This window comes from Stylophora pistillata, chromosome 2 (genome assembly GCF_964205215.1).
Source record: "Stylophora pistillata chromosome 2, jaStyPist1.2, whole genome shotgun sequence".
Classification (NCBI taxonomy): Eukaryota; Metazoa; Cnidaria; class Anthozoa; order Scleractinia; family Pocilloporidae; genus Stylophora; species Stylophora pistillata.
Window position 1 is genome coordinate 3,159,754 of NC_142520.1, and position 24,947 is coordinate 3,184,700.

A 24,947-nucleotide genomic window follows, 5' to 3' on the forward strand; every position below is an offset into this window, starting at 1 on the left:
TCAAGCGTTACTAACCGGCGTGCGACCTATTCTGGATTCTGGAAGTTGAACGACATAACTACGTTTCCGACTCGTTTTGGATTGAAAAACCAGATGCTTCAAAAAAACATACTGTTCCTTCACCCAACAATTGTTGTTAGATTGGGAATATAATTTCAAACATTACAACTTTCGTGAGCAGACTACCCTGTTCGTGCGGGAGAAACATCTCTAGAAAAGATTACTCGGTGTCGATCCAGCATGCGGTTTTTCGGTAAAAGCCTTTGTTGTCACGGTTATTGGGCATGCCTGGAAAACCGACCACATTGTGCCTTGACAAGTGTTGATAAATCTCAAACAAAGCATCTATTACTGTACCATTTTCGGAGGGCGAAAAACGAAATTATTCTGTAAAATTGGGCAAAACACCCGACTGCTGTGAAATATTGACTGCACAATTTAATGGCCTTTATTGCGTGGCCTCGAGCGTTAAGATCAGACGAAAAACATATTTTCTTCCTGGCACCGCATGGCGCACCTTCATACGCATCCTGTTTTCGAAGTGTGTCTGCTTCCTGACTTTAGGTTATTTTCTTTTATTTATTTATTTACAAAATTTGCCGACAGAAGAAGAGCAACTCTTACGCATCTTTCGTGCTCTCCAAACTTGCCGTGTGCTTCATATCTCGATGAACGCACGCTGACGTATGAACCAATTGCTAATTGTCCAAAGGCGCAGATATTCCTTGCACGATTTCTGAATACGTGAGAGCACGTGCAGCACTACCGGTGCCAGGCTCAGGTGAGTTTTCCGACGACGACATTTCGAAAATAACCTGAAGTCAGGAAGCAGACACACTTCGAAAACAGGATCCGTATGAAGGTAAGTAATCCTAAACCTTTCATCTGATGTGTAATTGACAGAATGGAAAGAGTAACATGACACCGCGGTGCGCCATGCGGTGCCGGGAAGAAAATATGTTTTTCGTCTGATTTTAACGCTTGAGGCCACGCCATAAAGGCCATTAAATTGTGCAGTCAATATTTTACAGTAGTTGGGTGTTTTTCCCAATTTTACAGAAAAATTTCGTTTTTCGCCCTCCGAAAATGGTACAGTAGCAGGTGCTTTGTTTGAGATTTATCAACACTTGTCAAGGCAGAATGTGGTCGGTTTTCCAGGTATGGAGGCAAAATGTTCTATTACGCAACCTGATCAAATTTCTTGTTAATGCCAGGGGTTCCTGCTTGATGTCCAGTTGACCTCAAAGCAGACCGCGAAAACGCAGACCTCGAAAACTCAGACCTTGAAAACACTGACCTCGAAAACGTAGTCTATCTATTACTCGAAAAACCTGAAGGCGCTGGGTGCCGCTCCTGTGTAAACAATTCTCCAAGTGTTTTTCCCTGGTCATGACATGCGAGACATGCAACCACATTTCCGGTGTGCATTTACATTGTCACAAATTTTCACAATAGTATTCTGAAGGTGGTTGTAGGTGGTTTTAGGTGGTTTTAGATGGTTGGTGGTGGTTGTAGGTGGTTTTAGGTGGTTTCAAGTCATTCCTTGTTTTAGTATTTACGATGCCTAATAACCGTGACAACAAAGGCTTTTACGGTTATTACAATAACCATCAAAAAATAAATTCAGTAATTAATAGTTTTAAGTGGTAACCGATCTCCCGCCTTGTTTGATCCTGCCAAGGAAACTTCGACGCTAAGTTTTTAATGGCTAGAGGTTTGCAAAAAATACACTTTTCAAGTTTATTAACACTGTTTTATCTTTTTACTGTGGTTTAAATATTTAGAGAGATCTCTTCCCTTAGGTATGGGTCGTACTTGGGCAAAGTTTTCAACTTTGCCGGCAAAAAACCACAGAAAATTTGAAACCGCAACCGGAAGGCAAACTTTTGGTTTTTAACTATCAGGGCCGCACTAGGTGAAAAAAATGTCAGTGATGTTGACACTTCGATAAATCAGACAAACGTTTATCGACGTGTTATGGGGAGAGAGCAGTGAGCTGAAAAAGGAAAACAAAAGTTAAAAAAATGCGTCCCGTTGAGGCATTGTTAATAACAATCTCGGTGATGCTTATTCTTCTTATTCAGTTAAATCACGAGCACTTTTTTGTCTTTCGTATGATCTATGAAAGATGGGTTAGCGCCTGTTTAACTGTTTTGACTGCCGCTATGATGAGAGCGAGAAATCGACGTCAGCGAAGATTACTTCGAGCGCCATATGCCTGGTCAGTTCCGCGACCAGTCGAGTTGTTTGCTGTTTTCTGACAAGCAAAGCCAGTTATCACTGTGATAGCTATTGTTTAGCCCGAGTTTTCCGAAATATGCCTGCCCCACCCAAACACTACAGCGTCTTTGATGTTTTGGCCGGTTTTCAAAGTTTTTGCGAACTGGAAAAGTTAGGGTCGCATTAGGCAATGTGCCCCGATGACCACATTCACACCAAACTTTGCCAAGTTCGACCCATGCCTTAGGTTAACCATATGAAGAACGCAATTCAAACCTGTTCAAAAAACCGGTCTTAATTTACCAACAAAACAACTTTTCATTCGGCAGACACATGAGCATTTTGCTTCTTTATCACACAAAACAAGTAGATACCATGTATCCAGGCGTCTGTTCGGAGATAGATCAAACTGAGTACGTCAAAATATGATAAGGAAATCAGTGACACATGAGGCACATATTCTTACCACATTTGGTCCCATCTGTGATATACTATTGAACAGATGCACGGCAACATGGGATCTCTGATAAGCAAAACATTCACCCCGAAATAATTAAAAAAAAAATAATCACTTAAGCAGCCGTTCTTTGCCACGTCAGGCAACAAAAATGGTAAAAAATTGTTGACTGACGATTTCAAATGATATGACGTGCAATAAATCACTTCTTCCTTGAAATGTTCACTTGATGAAAGTTTTTCCTGATGATACCCTGATGTCTCTTTTAAGTTTCTTTGTACGTTTTAAAATGTGTCATCTCTTCATCGTCCCGTTAAACGAACGAGACTCTGCACTCACGGATGGGAACTTTGGCTGATTTACAGATGGTTTCTAGAAATACATTGTCACCAAGTTAGAACAATGTAACTACGTCAAACTACTCAATCACTTTCCTGTTTTAAAACCCCAGATAAGGAAAATTGCCTGTAAATTAAAAAAAAAAATTTTGTAATTATACACTTTCGTTTTGATTTGTCAAACAGTTATGATAAAACAGCCCCTCAATGAAAAAACATCCTTCAACTAAGCCGCCCAGAAATGACAAAATCTTGCCATTTAAGTTTAATAAAATTGTAAAAGGAATGAAAGGGAAGACCAAGTTCACTGAACGATCATTTGATCTTCACTTTCAATGGTTTATTTCGTCGGGTTTAAATATTTTACCCGGCCAAATTCTCTGGTTTAGCCCGAAAAATGCATTATAATGCCTGGCAGAGCGTGAAAAGAACAAATATCTGCTTAACTGTTTGCCTTTGCGACGACAACAGTTTACAAATATTGTATGGTACATTAACAGCTGTAGTGACTTCGGTCACGTTCGCCGAACTGGAACACTTAGTTCCGGTTGACTTAAGAATGTCCTGTTTTCAAAGGTGGTTCTTGGCAACAATAAGCAGAGTGTCAAAAATGACACACGAGCGACGAAATCACACCTGTAATTTTCAGTGCAATAAAACAACAACAACAACGGCAGATTCACTTCTAAAAATTCTTCAAATTTGGAGAATCGAGATTTTAACGACTGCGAAAGTAAAAGTAATGAAAACAATCTGCGAGAAGCGACTTTAAGTGCCATCGTAATTACATTGGGAAATTGTTATCACCCTGTCGAACTATTGTTTGTTTACATTTTCACTGAGTGACATGTGTCAGGTGTTGAAATCATGCTGATGTACACGTGACCCCCACTATAAATGAGCATCAATTTCTCCTTTCAAGTCAAAACGGTGCGACTGTGAACCAAAACGAAGCGGCTGCATCGAAAAGGAAACAAAAACAGCAACATCCCCACGAACTTCAAGATGACTATTCAAATGTCTTTTAACTTACTAGGGTTAGCCCTTTTATGTGTAATAGTCTCCATGTCTTCGCGAATCTCTGAGGAAATCCAAAAGGGCGTTTTACTTACAACTACGGTTCGACTACTACACTTGATTTCCTTCGGAACCTGGTTCGGGATGCAGTTTTGGGTGACATTCATTGCTGGTAAGTAAGATGTCTATTTAACATTTTTTTTTCATCAGTAAGAGTAAAATTTTCCCTTTTTACAAGATCGAAAATGTAGAAGACATCACGATCGATCTAACGGTTAACGATATGTAACGAAATCTTCTGATCTGTCATGATTTTAAACCTATATTTAACCGCAAGCCATTCGCAGAGATACGTTTCTGGGAAAATGCTCGAAAAATTTAATCCTATTTGTCTTAGTACTTATTAAGAAACCTTTGTGTCGCACGGAGGCGATCATTTACCGACAATGGACTCGGGCTTCAGCGTGTACAGCAAAGCATAAGAGAGCTGAAAAGACAAATGTTTCGAACATGAAGTAAAAAAGTTATTGTTGAAAGAAATATCTCGGTAGTGGAGTAGCGGAGGGCAAGGGTACGTTTCGACTAGAACGAAAAAGGCGCGGGTTCTTTATCTCTTGGTTAACAATAATACTCTGTTCTAAAAGTCTGCAAGTTGACTCGTTGTTAGTTTGCTTTGTTTAACATTGTAAATAAGTCCAAACGCTAGGCTGCAGAAGTCGTGCGGGTATTTGCTCCCCCCCCCCCACCCATCCCCTTCCCGTTGCGTTCGAACACAATAACTATTTTGTTTTGACTTTAATGACTGTTGCGTCCTTACAGCCTGTTCGCACCACGCGATATTTTGTTTGTTTTGCAAAAAAATCTGTCAACGCGAAACCATTTTCAGTGCGAACATTTTTTTTTGACCCACCAAAATTTTCGCAAGTGCCACTAAACTTCAAAGATGACGCCAACTAACTTTAGAGGCCTACAATTTTTTGTCGGGCGAGAAGATCGATTGTTTCTTGACAGATACCCTTTAACTGGTCATCATCTTTCATAATCGGTACCAGGCAGAAGGGTATTATGCACGTGACCCCATTACCGAAATGCTTCACGAACGGTAGTTTTTCCCACGTTCATTTCAAGGGCTATAGGTGGTTTGCAACCAATCTCTAGAGACATAGGTAACAACGGTGAAAGGAACAAAGGCTGGTGGACGAACAAAAGAAGCTAATGAGATATCTATTGTTTACGTCCACCAACAGGGCGCCAATTACGTAACGTGCAAACCACCTACAATCGTAAGAGCTGCTACTGTGCTATCCGATATAATCCAGTGGCCAAGACTTTCTGGGGTGGTATGCAATCTCGAAGTCGAGTGTTCTCTCTCTGAACGTAGTCTCTTAAGAGCGTTAGTAAGTTGTCGAATGACTCTCTCCCCATTCTCAAATGTGTGTGGAAAAAGGTTTCGGGAAAGTTATGCTGGTGCATATGGATTTCCAACCAGGATTCAACTGGTCAAAGAAATGTCCAGTACGGGTGAAAACGACGGCGGCGTTGACGTCTGTTGAGTAGCTGAATTTAAGATTCTATGATCCGTAAAAGCCGAATCCTTCCCAACGAAACCAGAAGTAACTGATGACTAGTCATAATCAGGTTTTGCATGGCAAGCAAACAGCAAAGAAGGGCGATTAAAAAGTTTCTCGGGGGCATTTTGCTTTGCGACAGTCCTTGACCGGAAACGACATCAAAGGAAATTGACTGCTCTCGGTATCTATTTCGATTGATTGACATTTGTGGTTACACGAATAATTTGCACGTCTTAAGTGGCTAATTCTGAAAAAAAAATTCGCTGTTACAGAACTTTCAATTTTTTGCGAGTACCAAACGAATTTTTTCGCTGTAGTGCGAACAGGGCCTTAGTTTGTAAAAAACCACCCAGATTTCATTTCCGTTCTTGAAGTGCAAATCCGTGTCCCAAGCCAAGTGCCAAGAAGGAAGGAACCGAAAAACTGATAGAAAATAATAGAGATTGAAAGGAAAATCTCAACCCTCTTAAAAGATTTAACAAAAATCGCTCTCAAGTAGTTTCAAAGTCAGATTAAAGCACCGCAGCAGAAACAGGTCGTGTTAAAATTTTCTCAAAACACTAAACAATTTCCCAGGATCTACTGATAGAAACGGTATTCAAAACAGACTTATCTGTAGGAATGAAAGTTGCATCGATAAAATTATGTTAGACATTTGAGATGCGTTCAAAAACTTCTAGCTTTTCTGTAACGGAATGAATCAAGGCTGATTAATCGCTAACTAGCTTTGCTTGCCTCAAATTACCTCTCACCGAGCCAGGCTTTTGTCTTCGTCGCTGGAGGTAAAATGTTAACAACATCCTAATCAGCGATTGATTCGCGGAATTTCTCGTGCAATGGTTCGCCCTGAATTCCTTAACTGTTTTAAAAGATGCAAAACTCGCCTTTGAAAATATTCAAACGACAATCAGGCCTGAAATTAAAAGCAGAATTTTGTAATTTTTTTTATGAATTTTCTTCAATATGGAAGATTTCCTTTTGTTCATTGTTGACATTCTAAACGAGTGTAGACAGGGCAAGATTTCCGTATAACCCCATACTTTATTATGCATACAATTACTGGATAAAAGAAAACAGAGCCAAAACAACAGATTACCTTTGGGACGTCTGCTTTGTTTTTGATTGGTATGGGGTTACACGGAACTCTTTCCGTAGACAGAAGTTGCTAAGAGGAACTGAAAAATTATTTGCATTTCTCTGCTGAAATTTCTGCCCTCAAGAAACAAAACGTTATTAAATGGAATACGTCAGAGAGCACATACTTTTAGTTATCTCTGTTAGGAAGGCTCAAAAAATGTTTTCTTTTTCAAGTACGCATTGCATAACGTCCTGTGAACTGTAACACGTGTATTGCTTAGACACGCCGGTGTGATCTTCCGGCTAAATGAATCAGCAAATTTGTGTAAATTGTTTGATCGCTAGAATGATTATTGGGCAAATAGAATTTGAAGGGTTAAACGAAGGGCCAAACTTGAAATAATGGCTAAAAAAAACTATGGTCTCTGGAAGATACATTTCGAGTTAAGGTTTTTTTCGTGAGAAAAGGTCGTCACAAGGAAAAGGGTTATTCAACGAGTTAAACGTGAAATGGAAACAAACTAAGGTTTAAGAAGATTTGTTTCTAGTTGACGTTTTTCCTGTAAGAAAAGATCGCAAAAAGAGGCTAGGAAATCTTGCTTAAACGTGCCCTTTCCTGAGACAAAATACTCTTGAGGTGATATGCGTAGTAACAAGATTATTTGATTTTATCAACTGAGCCTTTCGTCATACGTACTGAAGAAGGGCTAAGCTCGTAACGTCAACTTTACAAACTCTTTACAGAGGTCAATTTACTTTATCAACCCAGTTTACAAAAACAAAATTATCTCGTTAAACTCCCATCGACGTAGCACCACAGTTTCTTACGTCATGAGAACAGACAAGGTTATTAGCTAGAGGGTTTTTTCTTGATTTCAAATGGATTCTCCTGTTTGGTTAGCAAGAAATGTTAGGCGGTCAGTTGGGAGAATATCTAATTGGATCGTAGACGTGAAAGGGTTCAAAGCTCTTCACGGTTGCTTGCATACTGGCACGAACACTAAAATGACACCCCTTCATGGCACTTCTGGGGCGGACCCAGGATTTAGTCAAGGGGGTTCGGAAAATTGTCCCCCTCCAGAGGGGTCTGGGATGTTGAAAATTAGGTCTTCGGAAACACGATTTCCAGCGTTCTGAGGGAAAAGTTAGGGGGTTCGACCGAACCACTCAAATCACCCCTGGATCCGCCCCAGCACTTCAAGCCAGACGATAAATTTTTTTGTTTTCTTTTGAAGGTTACAAGATGTACTTCACCCTGACGAGACACACCTTCGGTAACTTACAAAGCCAGCTTTTTCCCGTTTATTTCACTGTGGGCTCCTGTTTATCTACTGTTGCTTTGGCAACATACTATCTTATGCATCCAGTACAGATGTGGACTGGAGACGAAAAACTTCAGGTAAATGACAATGATTTCCGTTAAATTGAGCTCTTTTCCAAATGTTTTTCATCTTCGAGCGTTAAAGTGCACCTATACCCAAAAAATTTTTTTCGCTTAACGAATTAAGCTTATTTTTTGGAGTATTTCTCTGCAAAAATTTCTTAATTTGCTCAAATCTTTAATTTTCTGTGCCCAGTCAAAATACGGAAAATCGGCCGCCATCTTGCCCCACGACCGAGTTTAAAGAGGAATGGCTCTAGCGGGTAATGTGACGTCAAATCGAGAACACGAAAGTCTGCATTTCACACATTTTCACATGTCTAGGAAGGTTGTAGTTGATGTTGTCCGAAAATATGCCGACTAAGTGTGTTGTAGAAGGATGTAGAACGCGCGAAATTTGCAAGAGGGTATCGCGCTTCGTACATTCCTCATACAACACACCTAGTCGGCATATTTCGGACAATATCGACGACAGCCTTCCCAAACAAGTGAAAATGTGTGAAATGCAGATTTTCGTGTTCTCGATTTGACGTCACATTACCCGCTAGAGCCATTCCTCTTTAAACTCGGTCGTGGGGCAAGATGGCGGCCGATTTTCCGTATTTTGACGGGGCACAGAAAATTAAAGATTTGAGCAAATTAAGAAATTTTTGCAGAGAAATACTCCAAAAAATAGGCTTATTTCGTTAAGCGAAAAAAATTTTTTGGGTATAGGTGCACTTTAAAGCATAACTTGAAAAGAGGAGAAATCCGCGTAACGCAACTTCACACGTGGGTGGCAAATGATAATGCAAGGCGTGTTCAGCTCTTACCCTACCTTCTAGTTTTCCACCAGTCCCCCCCCCTCCCCTCACCCCCCACCCCTTACCGGTGTGTCCGCAATTTCGTCAGAGATTACAGTATGTGTTCAACTAGTTGGCACGCCTCCACTTAGTAAGAGGTTGACAACTGTCCACTTAAATAACATAAAACTAAACAGAAATCTCGTAATTCTTCTCTGAAAAGTTGCTTGAAAGTTCCCCTTTCCCTAGACAATGTTGCCAGAAATTTACGATCATTTTTGTTTACACCAAGCGGCATCGATAAAGGGGAGAAAAGGAGATTAATGGAAGTCATAAACAAAATTCATAAAGTTTCATAACATAATCGAAGTAAAGCGCGCGCTCTGATTGGTCAATTCAGCGTCCACCATTTTCCCATGGGTGTACGCTGCTGACGTGAGCTAATGCAAAGACTAGTTTTCCGCGCGCGCTTGTTTTTTCTGGTCGCGTTAAGATTTGTTGAAAATAAGAAAACTCTTCTCCTACAATGTATCGATGTTATGTTATAAAACAAATGGTAAACGTCACAGTGTACACTATTGAGTTATGGATACACTTGTGAGAGGTGCTAAGCACTCAAGAAGCTAGAGTCGCTCTCGGCTGTCGCCTCGCGCGACTCTTACGCTTAGCAACCTCCCGCGTGCATCCATAACTAAATAGTGTACACTGTGGTGTTTGCCATTTGTTAAATTGAGAATGACAAGACTTTTGCCACCCATTGTAGAATCTGTCAGTAAATTGCAATAAATTAATTGCAATATATTATTTTTCCTTCAACCGAAACATTTTACGTGCTTTGCGAAAACTGTTTATATTACTTCATTTTTGAAAGTAATCACACGAGCCTTTTTCTTGTGTTCTTCAGGTATCAGGCCTGGCTGTTTCAATGTTAGCTACGTTGATAAACAAGTTCTTCCTGGAGCCTAAAACCACAGCTATGATGCTAAAAAGGTACGCTTACGAGAAGGAGCACGGATATGGTGACGACATTGGGCCCATCAAAGATAAGGCCTTCAAGACGGATGAAACTTACTTGAGGATGACCCATGAGTTCAGTATGGCCCATGGCTTTACAGCAATGACAAATATTCTAGCATATACTGGCAGTATTCTACATGTGTGGCTCCTGGCCAAAAATGAAGTTTTGGTAATTTAAAACATTTTCTCTGCCACAAATTGGAGTCAAAATTGGCTAATTTTTAAAGAAGCGAATTCTAGGAATCTTGGTTGCGAAGTCAGACACTGTATTTTTTCTAATTGATCACACCATAAGATATGTCTATGAAATGGTTTTAACTTGTAGCGTGTTTAGCGCATGTTGAGATAAACGTGCGCAAGTACACGAGCCCATAACAACGTAACGTAGCGGTCAAACGTCGAGCATGTGCTAGGGCATTAATTCTGGCCACCGACAGCTACTTTCCCGCGCAAAATTTTAAAGGAAAACTTAAGAAACAGCTGCTACCTGGCAAATAAGCGAAGAAAATTAAAACATTCATAGAAGTCTGTTAAATTCAGAAGTGAGCAATTATTCACCGATTCTACTATTTATTCTGGTTTAGAGATATTGAGGAACTCATTCTCTTTTTTTTTTCTCTTTTCAATTTTTCTATGTCGAATACTTAAGCTGCTTCGTAAGGGTATTGAGGAATTTATTTTAAATATCATTTCTCTATTTAATTAACTAAATTTATCGGGTATGCAATGAATATTTAAATATATAAAATATTTAAATAGTATGCTTTTTCGGAAATTTATTTCAAAACTCATGCCATGCCTTGAAACGATTTTCATTTATCACTTCCTTGACAACGCAGCCAAGAATCTGGACCTTGGTTGAGCTTTGGAATGTTATTAGTAATAATATAGTAAAGAAAACTTATAGAGGCTAGCTCAAGAGCGTCACTGTCCCTCGATAGGTCTATCCTCTAGGCTTCAATAATGATTAAACTGGGCTTCTTGTAATTTTAATTTCGCCTGTTAACTATAGATTATTTTCTTATTTATTTCCAATTCCATTTTTGTGAGACTTTCCTTTCACACAACACAAGTGTCCAAAATCTGAGATCGGCCATTAGTGTCCAAAACCGCAAAGCCACATGCAGTGTGAACTGCCTGTTTTCATTGGTATTCACCCGCTGTTTTGCTCCGGTGACCGACGTTAGCTCAGCAAAAATTGTTCCGTAAGCGGCTATGAAGAAAAGGAAACGCGTCCAAGTTATTTTGTGGAAATTTATTCATCCTCATTTTGAAACATTAAAATTAATGTTTCAAAATGTTAAAAGTCTAGAACTGTTAAAATCTCAAGATGGAAATTATTCTTCTTACTGGCTTTTTTTTTTCCTTTTCCTTTTACCGGAAGTTATCCAAGGTTAAAAACATCTTTTTCAGCCATTTTGTGGCCGGTAATAAAAGAAATATATTTCACTCGAGCTTATTGGAAAGCATGCAATTAGATTTACTAGATGCGCTATCTTGTCTCAAATACACTTTCTCTTGCGGCCAGCAATTGCCTTTGAAGCCAGGCAGAGACCACGTTTATGACTTCAGCGAAGCTTGGGTCACGTTCCTCCTGTCCGTTACCAAACAACGGATGTCGTTTTCTAGCGTCAGTTTACATAATATAGAAATACAAACGACGCGGGGGAAATTAGAGACATCAATTAAAAAACGATATCTTCGCAAACTGTCAATCAATTTGCACTTGCTGGCACTTGGTGTGAGCATCTTCAATGTTCTGAGCTGTGCTTGTTTTTTTTTTTTGTCCAAGTCTCTAATCATAGGTAGACGGCGCTGTCTTTTCCGTGCAATTTAAAATTTCCCTGTAGCCTTCGATGAAAAAAACAGGAATTGACAACAAATAGATTTCACCTTCGAAGTTGCTTTTTTGTTGTCGTATACATGTCTTACAAATATTCATGGATAAAAAAAAAAAATGGAATTTGAAGTTTGCCTTAACCTGTTTTTAACTCGTGATCAGACGTTCTTTTTTTTCGAAGAGGGCGAAATATGCTCATGCTTCTTTCGATTACAAGTGGAAAAATGGTGGCTTTTTTTTAAAGTAAAATGAAACTATTCGAAATTTGTTCAAGCCCCCCCAGGCGCCAGAGAAGAGAGAAGACATAACAAAATGGCTTACTTTTGTAAAGACTGCGACTGAAATTAAGAAAGAAAAGAAGAAAATAACTACCACAAAATATCAAAAATGTATTTTTAAAAGCGCGTTAATGTCCGTTTCTAAGGCGCAATACACCTAATAACAAATACGTTGTCAACAAAACAAAATGCCAAAAGGATAAAATGAAAGGGAAAAAGCTAAAACGAAGTGTCATTTTCTTCTTAGGATTTGAACAATTCTAAACCATGTGCTTAAAACTGTGAAATGATTTTACACAAAATAACTCAAGCGCTGTGCCTTTCCTTTTTTTTCCATAACTATCGAAATATATACAGATGGGAAACAAAAACGCAACTTTGCCTACATTTAAGTGATTCTGATCTACTTTTTATTTCTGTCTTCCATTTTCTCTTTGCATGTAATTGCTTTGTTAACCTCGCTAATTAATCCTTTGATCCCTGAGAGTGATCAGCATCTAATTTCTCCTTACAATATCACCCCTGAATCACACATTAAGATATTGAGAATAAGAAAATTGATCACCAACTTCTTTGCTCTTGACTGTTAAACAAAATCTCCTTGTCAGCACCTTAGGAAATGTATTGAGAACAGTATGGAGAATATGCAGACTGATGTTACGGTGGAAAGTGTTAAAATTGTGGGATCATTTTATCCAGTGATGTAGCTTTTTTTTTCTTCAGTAAAACGCATTATTTAACCACGTTTAGTTTCGTGTCACAGTTTAGTTTCACGAATGAGAGGTAATTAAAGTCATTAGTCCAAGAACAGCTGTTTAAGCCCGCCTTTCAATAGCAATTAGATGAGATAATGAATGGGTAATTACCTATATCATATAGCCAGTCAGACGTAAAGAAATTGGGCCGAACTTCCGAACTTTCAATCTTTAATTAAAGGATCATTTCATCCATTAACACATCATTTTACGGCATGCGGTTATCTTATTTCACCAGCTGAACAGAATTTAAATACTGAAAGAAAAATCCAAATTCATTTGTGGGAGTAGGCTGTTAGCGGTAAGAGAGGACAGACAGAAAGTTCTTTGGGAAAAGGTTTCCAGTTTAAACATGATTTTCAGATCACTTTTCCTCCTCTGTTCATGCTGGGTGATTTTTGTGCAAACACGCCCAAAGGGTAAGTTGTCATATTTAGTAAAAAATGCATGTCTTCCTACCGAAAAAATGTTCAAGTTCAGGCTTGTTTCATGAATGAATAATGGTAAAGCGTAACTCTATTAATATGCAGAATCCAAAATTCTTTTTGAATAACAAAAAGGGTTCTTAGAGGTGTTTGTGGGCAGCTGGTCATCTTTTTCCCTTGAATGAATTTCCCTTATTATAGTCCAAATTATAAGGGTGTTTTGATAAACTTAAAAGAAGTGTCAGTAAACTTCATCCTCTTGGCGGGTGAAAAAAGGGTAAGTTTTCTTATCAAAATGAAAATGCAGAAAATTCGACTTTGCAAAGAATAAAATCAGATTAAACACGTAAATTAAAGTCTTAGACAGGTAAAAACGAACGATATAATATCCCGACGATTCTATCCGTGCTAAAGTATTTGTGTAGCTACCTCCCCTATGCAAATTAGTTGTAACTCTTGAACTCGCATTCGTTAATTTTATTTTCATTCGTACCCTTGATAATGGCGTCATGAAGTCGCCGAAACGTCGGGATATTATATCGTTCGTTTTTACCTGTCTATGTATTACTAAATCTTTGTTAATACAAATTAAAGTCTATACTCTGCAGGGTTAGGCATGGTTTCAGCTTTCACTATTTACCATGACAAGCACCGTAGCAAAACCAGTTTCTGTTAATGTATTCGGTTCAGCCAACGCTCTAGACTCGAATCAAACCCGTACCCGAGAAAAAAGAAACTTGAGAGACAGCGTAATATTTTGGGGCGAGCGTGCGTCCAAAGAAACTGAGGCCCGGCGGAAATGTTTACAAATGAAAGTATTAGATTGTGGTAGCACTGACAGACCTTGATGCTGCGTGATCAATAGGTTTGATAGAAGCGGGTCATGATCGCCGATTACTTTTCAAGAAAAAAAAAAAAACACATCTTTGGCAAAAATAACTGAAAATTGAAATTGGCGCCTAATAAATTGTGATTTTACCCAATCAGGTGTGAGCACATTTTTTTGAAAATGAAAACGTTATAATTTCGTGACCAACGAGATTATCAGCACGTGTTTGTACACAATACAACTAATTACACTCCATTGAAAATATTCAATTCTGCAATTCAACGTCTAAAGCAATAGAGAACCAAGAGATTGGATAAGTACCAAGACAATTTAGCCAGCCCAAGTTTTTCTAAGTATCTTTGGATCATGCAACAAATAATGCGGTCAAACACGACGTAAATTTTTAATCAGGCTTTTTGCCATCTCTTTTTGATGGACGTCCAAATTTCCTGCTGCTATTTTCGGTTTGATTGACACAGTTGCCCATCGGGTTGTGACATGATCACTGAACCGTCAAAAATCAATTGGCGATAATTTTGAATTAAGCCGACTCGACATGCTCATTTGCAAGTGAGCCACTTGCTCTGATAACGGTTCTTTTGATAATCGAGGATAATGAAGCTTAGCTCGCTATATGTCTTGTGTTTCGGCTTGAGTTTGGTGGAAACTCGACCGTTTGGTAAGTCGTTGGGTCTCAGTTTCCTTTTCAACGAGGACACTTATTTTAAAAGAAGTTTGACATTTTTGTCAAGTTTTCAAACAAGTAATCATTAACTGCTGTGATCCACATAAAGGAGTATTCAGCACTAAAGATCAGAAATTGAAAGTCGTGTGCAAAGGAATATTTAAGCAAGTAAATGACTCAGACCAATCAGATTAGCTGGATTTCGCCACTTCCATGTTATTTGAACCACTAGTATTTGGCCTCGGGCAAAGAATTTGCAAGTAAAATCATTCCTGATAGATATACAAAGTACACATGTCATGCTTTAGCCGCAATATTTTGAATATATTCGTCGTTATGTCGTCTCGACATTTTGGAGCGCTTTTGAGCGCCAGATATTTGGGTTGAACTAAAGAAAAACAAAAAAACAAGAAAAACAATCCACTTCGAACATGAATATACACCAGAGACAATATCTGGCATACGTAATGATTTTCAATTTTTTCAAAAAGTATTTCATCTGATCATGTATGACGTAATTAGGGACTAGTTATTATTCATCACCCGAGGGCGGAGGAAGGGGGGGAGGGGGGGGACGTTTTAAGTCTCCTCTTTATACTCTGTTGGCGACTGCTCCTCGCCGATCCTTTCCCTCAAAACCATGTGATTTCCGCAAAATCGTCTAGCCTCCGCGCCCCCCCCCCCACCCTCTAATGTTTGAATATCATTTCTTTACAGACGATGTTTGGAAGGGGGAAAGGGAAGATGTCATTGATTGGTTGTTGCAAGAAAAAGTTAGAGGTAAATCGTAAACCTTTTTGAAAACTATAAGATGAAGCTATCTGCTAAAGAATCAAAATGGACTGGCTAGGGTGCCAGAACCTTCCCACTGAGATCTTTAAATTTCGATCTTAAAATATGGGCCCATGGTATCAAAATTGACAAACTTTTCAGGGAGCGTTATCGCGAAATTTTCAGGAATCTTTTTTTTTTTCTCTGTTTTTGGGGAACGATGATGGCGATCTTCTCTCAAATCAAGAGCCTTAAAATTTGCATGAGCTCGATAAGATAGAAAAAAGTGAAATGGAAATGATAAAGCGAGAGAGAATAAGGATGTCAAAGGTCAGGTTGAGATGATTTAGGTTTACTTATACCCCATTCACACCAAAGCCTAAACATGCTTTAAAGCTGTTTTGTTAAACATGGTTTAACACAACAGCTCCATAGAAGCTGCTCAAATCAATATTTGGTTGACTTCAAATGTGGCACATTGAAAATACAATTTAGCAATTGCTTGAATCTTGTGGAAAATTTAGTTTTCAGTTCTCTGCTTCTGATTTTTATTCAGTTAAACCTGGTTTAACTAAACAAGTTTTCTGGTGTGAATGGGGTATTAGTTTCACGAAATGACACATCTCATTTATATAAAGGATGTTAGAGCAACGCATGCGTGAGAGGACTCTTACGAACAGCAGCCTGCACAGCGATAGAAGCACGTCGTCTAGTAAGGGTTTTCCCCATAGTGAACACGACGTGCTTCAGTAACATCGTAACGCCGACGCAGGATTCGTTTTGAACTTTAACATTGACCTACCGTTGTCTGCGAATGAGCTCTGATAATCAGCGACGCAGGACAGGCGTTTTCTGTCCGTTGGAAGGTTTGAAACAAGTCGGGGATCTGGCTCTAGTTATCAGTGCTAGATCCCTTGCGTTCCCCCTGAAAACCAAGAAATCCCACCAAAAAGACGTCCTTCCTACCCTTCACCTCGCTTCGAGGGCCTTTTCTCGCCCCATCCCCAAGTAAGGCAAAAGACTTGGGGAACGAGGTTGCTCCCCTTTCCCCCCCCCCCCACCGCGATAAATAGAGACTCGCCCCCCAGTAAGTTCGGATGTTTGTTTTTTGTTTTTTTGTCTGTAATATTTTAGAAAATGAAGAGCGAAGTGGAAATTTACACGGGCATATTGTAAGCGTGAACGAGGCACATGACGAAATCAGCCGCCGTGGAGGCCTGGGCGAAATTCCAATTGAGGAGGAAATCGTAGCCGTCAATGAAGGTAAACTGCTGACCATACAGACTCTTTACAATGTAATATTTCCTAAAAAGACCTTCCTAATATATTATGGTAAGAGTGCTGACTTACGAAAAAGAAACTGTTTACATAACAAGAGATAAAACTTGCCTTCAGTCTCTTAAACATTCAATGAAGTTTCGAAAGGTAGCCTTCGGTGATTTTTGATGAATTACTTAATGAAAGCTGTCAACCGTAATCAGGATTTAGTCAAAATTAGCACTCGGATTCTTTTATCAGCGCTTAACTCTCCATTTAATTTTCCATCTCCCCTCAGTTTCCTCTCTCGCGTTAAGGTTACAGCGCTAAAGTTCAGTTTCTAACCAGTTTACATTATTTTATATAACATGCTTTAAAATTCCGATTTAGATCCTTATAAACGTCCCGGATGTAGCGATCCACTGTTCGAGGGGGACTTGTGTCTAGATCCTGAAGACGAGGCTGTCGTAAATCACGTTATCCCCGAGACAGACTTAAAGAGAAACATCATGCGCGACAGGAAAAAGCTTTGGCCGGAAAAAACTGTGTACTATTCTGTGGACGACAATTTGAGTGAGTTTTTTTCTTTCTTTCTCCAAAGAGAATCTCGGTTATCTTGGCCTTTCCAGCAAATTGAAGTAATTTAGAATGAGTCCTTTCTTTTTACAGAGAATTTACGACCCAAAATCAACGACGCTATAAGTAAAATCAGTGGTAAGACTTGTTTAACGTTCAAAGAAGTTGGTTCGTCTTATGGAGGAGACCACATCAAGATGCACAAAGGCAACGGGTCAGGATCGTAAACAATAAGGGACTGCTCAACCTCGTTCCCAGGGCCTTTTCCCGCCCTACCCCCAACTAAGAGAAAATGTCCTGGGAACGGTATTGTGCTCACAGCTTGGGTAACGGAATATAATTTACAAGGAGTGTTCTAGGGGAGTAACCCTTTCAATACCAAGATCTGTTTAGTGATTCTCCCCTCTAGCTGTTACAGATTTACATATTACCTAGCTACGAGAATTTCGTGTTGGATCAAGAGAAAAACTTCTACCTGATAAGTTTGAGTTCCTCATGACCTGTTTGTTGGACAATGTATGCATATTATCGGGAGAAGTTACCTGTTAATCTCTTCTCGGAGTTGAAAAGATTCGTCTAATCTAAGTCAATTAAATTCACACGAGAGCTCCTTTAACTTTCCTCTAGTGATTTATCTTAAAATTAAAATTAGATTTAATTCGTTTTGTCAGGAGTGAGTTTAAAAGAAAATATCTAAATCCCAACGGAGAATCGAATCTAATAGTTCGTACTTCGCTTTCCGATAAATCATTATCAAGCTACAGAACACTGCAAGGGTCTTCTATATAATCAATGGCACTTCTATAACACCAATGTGTCCTTTTAGGTGCTGGTCAAAGGTCGGTCGTAGAGGTGGAGGTCAAGCTCTTTCCCTTGGGAGAGGGTGTGAGTACGTGGGTGTTGTCATGCACGAGCTCATGCACTCTCTGGGTAAGTACAATCTCTACCGTGAGGACCCTAGTGGGTAGTAATGAGTCTAACAATCCTTTAATAGAGTGACTAGCATCTGATTTCTTCTTACGATATTACCCCTGAATCAAACAGCAAGATTATGAGAATAAAGGAATTCGAAATGATCACCAACTAAACGAGCTCTTGATTGTTAAACAAGTTCTCCTTGTCAGCACTTTAGGAAATGTATAGAGAATAGTATGGAGAATTTGTAAAGGGCTATAGTTAGATTTGATTATGGTCTAAAGGGTTAAATATCAGAAACAGGTGAACTGCTCAAAGTGTCAGGGAAAGTTTAAAAATTATGTTCTTTTGTTTTCAATTGACAGGAATTTGGCACGAACAGAGTCGAATGGATAGAGATAGATATGTGGAAATTTTGTGGCACAACATCAAAGAAGGTGACGTTGCTAATGTCGTGCACATGCGTGATTTAGTCGTTGCAATTTAAATATACTCGTTCTCAGGTTTCCAAGAGCGAGCGAAAAGGAAAATAATCCTAAGGGCGAGGTTACTCCCACAAAAAAGTGACTGCATTTAAGTTAACAAGAATGAAAGCTGTAATTACATTTTATGGGAAAAGAGGTGACCTAAAATTAATTAGTTATTATCATTTTTTCTTGTCCTGCAGGCTATGAGAAAAACTTTGACAAGTACGACCATGGCAAGCTAGACAGTCTTAATCTGCCGTACGACTTTGATTCCATAATGCATTATGACAAGTATCTGTTTTCAGTTGATGGAAAGAAACCAACCATTATCGCCAGACGACAGATATGGAGGAAACTTGGAGGTCAACTTGGAGGAACTTTGACCAACAATGACATCAAAGAGATTAAGGCTTTATATGGGTGCCCTTAGGTAACTTACACTTAAGTGATATTCTTAAATAAACTCTTAATTTATTTCTCCCAGTTTCTACGCGGTTTGTGATTGGTCAATATAGCAGGCCGTACGCTACTCTAAAACTTTAGGAAACTTATACGTAATATGTGCCTTTTGTCGGACGGGAAAGTATTTGGCTCAAGGTCCGTACTTCATGACCATGCGAGAGACAAATGTTTTTCCTAGCCGCTCGACCTAACTCGGTCAATAAGGAGTTTATCAGATGGCCACCACTCTATCTTTGTCTCCATGTTTTCTTGCGTTTTTTTCCTTGTTGCATCCCGTGGGGCTGTACGCAGGACCGTGTAGCGTTTTCTGGTCGTTTTTTCCTTGTTGCATCTCGTGGGGCTGTACGCAGGACCGTGTAGCGTTTTCTGGTCGTTTTTTCCTTGTTGCATCCCGTGGGGCTGTACGCAGGACCGTGTAGCGTTTTCTGGTCGTTTTTTCCTTGTTGCATCCCGTGGGGCTGTACGCAGGACCGTGTAGCGTTTTCTGGTCGTTTTTTCCTTGTTGCATCCCGTGGGGCTGTACGCAGGACCGTGTAGCGTTTTCTGGTCGTTCTTGTGTCATCTGGTAGGTCCCTTATAGAGGACTTTTTAAGATAAAAGCGCCTGGTAGGTGGGGAAGTGTACGGACCTCGAACTGGACTAGGAAAAGGCATCTGTGAAAGGACCTGAGAAAATGTCAGAAATGTTTTGAACTGATCACAATTGTCATATAGTGCTGACGATATACTCATTGCGTGCTTTTACAAATATTTTTCAGTAAGACGGTTAAAGTCCACCACTGTAAAGCATTCACCATCAAGAAGTGAAAAAGGAAGAACTCACAAAAATTGAAATAGTTTTCTTTTTCCAGCTGCATTATAAAAGCAAAGCTGTATTAAGAAGCTAATGTCGGAAAATTGTGAATAGTATTGTAGCAGTGAACGTTGTAAAATAGAAGGCAATGTGAAATAAATTCGTATTGAATGTTAAAGAAATGTTTGAGCTTCACTTTTGACGAACATATTCATTTTTCCATACAAAGTGCGTAACGACCAGTAAGACTGGGAACGAGAAAAGATATAAAGAAAAGACCCTGGGAACGAGGTTGTCCTCATCCCTCGCACTTATCTTAGGGGTTCGACTTCCGGACTTCAAGTATGATTTATTGGATCGTCACACAATTGAAACATGGGACTGATGGCAGCACTCGATTAATCTTCCGATAAATTTTACCTTAAGTTTGAACAGCCTCTCCTAATGTGTAACAGAAAGACACTTTAGGCGACCTGTTTGTTTCTGAGGGAGACGCCTACTGAACAGAAGTTCTGCATAACTCTTATTTTTGTGATTAAGGGTCCTTGTAGAGTACGAGCAGTCCCTCCTTTTCGGCAAAGTCTTTCGCACGAGTTAAATAAAAAAGTCAGTCAAAATAAATCTATGGTAATGCACCACGAGGATTTTGGGAGTGGCTTTTCTTGCGCCACTCTCCCAGAGTTCCGCTTGGCGCGCTAAATTTCTTACTTTTTAAAATTCATTCCATTTATTTGCGCGACGACCTTTGCCGAAAAGCAGGGATTGCTGGCAATCTAGAGTCCCTGTATTAACCGAAAAAGAAACTGCAAGGGCCTATAATAAGGTGTGTTTACAGAAAAAGAATGACTCTTCGGATAAAACGTTTGCTTTATTGTACAAACAATATTTCGGTTTAATTTTACATACCATACCTCATAATATCTGAATTTGTTAAAAGCAGCTTTCTTGGTCTACCTCGTATGGCATGCTTTTTTTTTTAATTCATCTTACAGATCAATAAATATTGCATAACGAGTTTTTCAAAAAGTGTCGTTAAAAATTGAGTTGTTTGTTTGCTATTACAACAAATTTTAAAAAGTCAAAGAAACAATATTTTTTGTTAAAATCTTTGGCGACCGCTATAGATCGATATTGTTCAATTCAAATGATTTTCCATAATTTTTAAATCAGAATTACTGGCGTGATTTTATGTCACGCGGACTGTCACGGAGGGTGTCACGCTAAACTTCAAACCCGAGGGAATCCCTTTAAAACTCATCGTGGTACATCATCTTGGGCCCACTGAACTCTTCATGAGAGATGTTGCCGTCTTCATCAGAGTCCTCGTGATCAAAAATGTTGGCCACAACAGTCTTGTGATGTTTCCTCCATTTCTTGTCATGTACCGGCATGCCATGCGCAGCAGCTTGTGCTTTCATGTACTCAGACACCTCTTTCTTGGACAGTTTCTTGTCACCATTGGTGTCAATGTGTGAGAACATGTCAGCTTGAGGAGGTGGTTGTCGAATATCAAACATTTCTAGTTCGTAAGTGAGAGTCGTGTTTCCTGAAGAAAAAATTTGAGTAATTGGCCTTTTTCAACCAAGTAATGGTGGATAATCTTAGCAAATAAAACCATCGGCTAATGATGTCATCCAATTGTGGACCGATTTATCCCTTCCCCTGGCTATGTAATCCTTTCCAAAAGAGAACAGTCTGGGAACGAGATACTTGATTTTGCGCTTAGCCTCTATAGCAAACCGAGGCCATATCAGAAACTCTTGATTTAAAATTGCTGTTTACTCAATTGAATGAGTTTTATTTTCATTCAAGACCATTTTGCTTCGACTTCTTTTGAATACGAGGCTAAAGTTGCAAACATTCTGGCCTGGAAGCGAAATAGCCTTTGATTTTTTCTGCAAATAACACGCGTAGATGTCACGACATTGCAAACCTTCTTTGACTTATTTGCTTTTCTGTGAAATTCATTTTGTGTCCTTTCTGCTTTCGACTTCAATGCAGTTCAGATCCTGGCAGTCTCTTGAGGGCCAGTAAAAGGCTCGATTTACTTTCTCTTTACAGTTAAAAAAAAAAACACTGTTTTGTCTACATGCCCCATTAATCATTTACTTAACAGGTAATAACTGACCAGTGAAAAGACGCTTCGTGTTTTAAACTCTTTTCATGAATAATTTGTTTTTAAAGAAAAAACAAAAGCCCTCCAAAATGTTGGTAATTAAGCGAAAGGATGAATAGTTTTAAATCACTAAATTTCCCTACCTTACACAAATACCGTTATTGGAAAGCTATGATAAAAATTGTTAGGATTAAATTTGAGCAACGATTTCATGTAGCTGGGTGTTATATTAGACAGGCTGTAGATTGTTTCAATGACGTATGCAAAGCGCGAAGTAACAAAGCCAGCTAAAAATGATAAGAGTGAAATTATGTGTTTATCTGATAAACAAAACAAACTCTCCACAGAATTGTCTTGAGGAAATTAGTTTACATCAACAAATTATACTAAAAAGTTATAACAAATCATGCAAAGAGACGTTTTCCAGGACTAATAAAGGGATAAAAGATTTTCTATCTCACCTGGAATCGCCCCAGCTCCTTTCTTTCCATAACCAAGAGAGGGTGGAATAACAATTTTACGCTTCTGTCCCCTGCACATGTTTAACACTCCTTGTTCAAAGCCCTTGATCACAGTTCCTGTTCCAAGCATGAACTCAAATGGCATGTACCCCTTGCTTGGCTCGATTGTTGTGTCAAATAGTGTACCATCATCCAGCCAGCCTGAGTAATGAATCACAACAAGATCGCCAGATTTGGATTTGTTTTTGCAGTCCTCTGGAGTAAAGAGATCGTGAACTTCGATTTTGGCGTTCGGATCCACTTCTTCTTCTTCATCTTCATCTTCATGCTCTTCTTCGTCTTCTTCGTCTTCGTCTTCATGTTCTTCATCCTCGTGCTCTTCCTCCTCGTCAGTGGTTTCGTCGTGTCCTTCATTCTTCTTATTCCCTCCATGGACTTGATCACTGGCACCTTCTTTCTTCTCCGCTGCCAATCCACCCGACGCTTTTTTCTCCTTTGCTGTCTCATCGTTCACATCTTGAACCACCTCAACTTTCGCATCATCTTCTTCCTCTTTGGCTCTCTTTTCCATCATCAACTTAACATCTGGTTCACCAGATTTTTTATCCGAGTTTTGCTCATTTGTTGCAAGGCAAACAGCCAAAACGCACAAAAATAACGTAACGACGAGAGCTCTGTCCATGGCTGTCGGCAAAGTTACGCTAACGAACAAAAGCGAGCTCGCAGTGAATATCAACCTGCTATTTACTGATAACTGCTAGACGGCTGACGTGACAGGTGGTATTTTCAGGACTACAGGTGTATCGAGCCCAATGACTTTAGCAGTTTGATTACCACAGCGGACCAAAACATGAACATTAGACAAAACATATTTTTCGAAATGTTCTTTCTAATGCACCATTGTTCCTCTTGCGAGTTAGTGGAGGGGAACTTGATTCAAAGGTTTTTTTCTTGCGCAAATTTCGTGAAGCTTTCATTCTTGTTTTCTCTGCAGGTGTCGGAAGCAAATTGAAGATTAATCATAGCTTACTTCGATAAATTTTTAACCCGACTCAGTCATATAGAAAATCAAACTTTTAATGATCTTATCGCAATGGGTTTTATTCCTCCTTGCATATGCCACCGACTATTCACATATTCAAATATTGAAAAGCTCCTTCCGTTGGTCAAAGATTAGTAGAAATTTTTCAAGTTTATTTTTCGTTGTCCACGTGCTATTTCTGTGAATGGTTTGGCTCAGAAACCACCTTTTTTCAGAAAATAATAAAATGACTGACAGTATAATTGCACCTATTTAATTCGACACTCTTGTACAAGTTAATTTTATTATTTCACAAATCGATAGTTTTCGCCCATACCTGTTACTCATTACGTCATTTTAATCCCTTCAACGACTGGAAGTGTAAAAAAGTAGGGGAAGTGAACAAATGGGTAAAAAAAAAAAACATTGAAAATGAACCCAAAACATGTTATTATTTGGTCACAGTGCGATAGAAAACGAACGTACAAGAATAGATCACCCTATAAGGACAGATGACATTTACAGAAAAGTTATTTTAATTTATGAATCAAATATTTCACCAATATTCGATTCTGCAAACGAAAATACTTTTTACAAGCTATTGACGTCATGTAGCTCATCTTGATCGGTCTACAGAACATTCTAAGCATCCTTGTGTTTAATGGAACAAGTTACCCACATACACACATCTAATTGTTTCGCGTTCCTGTGATTTCTCTCGGTAGGTTGTTCAAAGTTTCTCAATAAACGACTGTCTCACCACAAAATATTTAACTCCTTCAGAGTTGATAAAAAAAAGAAAAAAAAAACACTCATAGCGAGTGCAGTTTTTTTTTTCAAGTCACATGTTCCCAAGAGACACAACTTGCTGGAGATGCCGAACTTTTTCGACCAAAGTAACCACTGCCACGATAACCATTCGACGAATCCGATTCACTTCCTTTTCAATGAAATGAAGAATTGTCTTTTTTCAGTTCTGTCAAACTTGTCCACAAAGCTGTTTTGTGATATTTTCAGTAAAATCACTGAATACATCAACTGGTCCACTCATTGAAGTCCAGAGGGTAGCTTGGTCCTCTTTCGTATGAAATAACAAGTTCTCTGAAGAATTTACCTACAAATATTAGAAAAAAAAAATAGTGTAGCTTACAATTGAGTGTCGACAGTCATCTGGAGTTGAATTGGTTTCTTTTAACGACGCGCTGTGATTAGTTAAGAAAATTCAAGTCACCCTTACACCAATCAGATGCCAAACATCAACCAATCACCACTTGGTCGCTCGTGTTTTCCCGCTTCGTGTTTTCCCGCCCGTTTCTACCTTGACCTCTCATTGGCTCTTTCAATACTTTCTTTTGTTTTGATTGGCAGTTATGTTCACTTAAGTCTTGCTTTACGACTTTCAATGTCATATGTGTAACGGCCGAACGGATAGTACAA

General features: G+C 39.1%; 4 protein-coding genes across 5 annotated transcripts in view; 2 read left to right on the top strand and 2 right to left on the bottom strand.

The window, feature by feature from the left end:
• Positions 1 to 3,932: 3,932 nt before the first annotated feature.
• LOC111326602 (transmembrane protein 205-like) lies at positions 3,933 to 10,853 on the top strand. Its single transcript, XM_022930629.2, has 3 exons — positions 3,933 to 4,204; positions 7,916 to 8,079; positions 9,748 to 10,853. The coding sequence occupies exons 1-3, from the start codon at positions 4,021 to 4,023 to the stop codon at positions 10,036 to 10,038; spliced, it is 639 nt and encodes a 212-aa protein (XP_022786364.1). The 5' UTR covers positions 3,933 to 4,020; the 3' UTR covers positions 10,039 to 10,853.
• A 2,142-nt stretch (positions 10,854 to 12,995) lies between these two features.
• On the top strand, positions 12,996 to 20,094 carry LOC111326603 (hatching enzyme 1.2). Of its 2 annotated transcripts, none has more exons than XM_088747964.1 (9): positions 12,996 to 13,152; positions 15,390 to 15,452; positions 16,578 to 16,706; positions 17,091 to 17,273; positions 17,370 to 17,490; positions 18,103 to 18,206; positions 18,557 to 18,628; positions 18,859 to 19,088; positions 19,878 to 20,094. In XM_088747964.1, the coding sequence occupies exons 1-8, from the start codon at positions 13,086 to 13,088 to the stop codon at positions 19,086 to 19,088; spliced, it is 969 nt and encodes a 322-aa protein (XP_088604090.1). In that variant the 5' UTR covers positions 12,996 to 13,085; the 3' UTR covers positions 19,878 to 20,094. The 2 variants fall into 2 exon arrangements, with proteins under 2 accessions (XP_088604090.1, XP_088604089.1); XM_088747963.1 differs by lacking the exon at positions 12,996 to 13,152 and adding an exon at positions 13,166 to 14,666.
• A 667-nt stretch (positions 20,095 to 20,761) lies between these two features.
• On the bottom strand, positions 20,762 to 23,226 carry LOC111326578 (peptidyl-prolyl cis-trans isomerase FKBP14). Its single transcript, XM_022930590.2, has 2 exons — positions 22,490 to 23,226; positions 20,762 to 21,458 (listed from the first exon to the last, which is right to left on the bottom strand). The coding sequence occupies exons 1-2, from the start codon at positions 23,169 to 23,171 to the stop codon at positions 21,160 to 21,162; spliced, it is 981 nt and encodes a 326-aa protein (XP_022786325.1). The 5' UTR covers positions 23,172 to 23,226; the 3' UTR covers positions 20,762 to 21,159.
• A 542-nt stretch (positions 23,227 to 23,768) lies between these two features.
• The window catches only part of LOC111326604 (uncharacterized), a 14,733-nt gene continuing 13,554 nt past the window's right edge, over positions 23,769 to 24,947 (bottom strand). Inside the window, exon 7 of the mRNA XM_088747965.1 lies at positions 23,769 to 24,624. Within this exon, the coding sequence (XP_088604091.1) occupies positions 24,545 to 24,624 (80 nt within the window). The 3' untranslated portion in view covers positions 23,769 to 24,544. The remainder of the gene's footprint in view (positions 24,625 to 24,947) is intronic.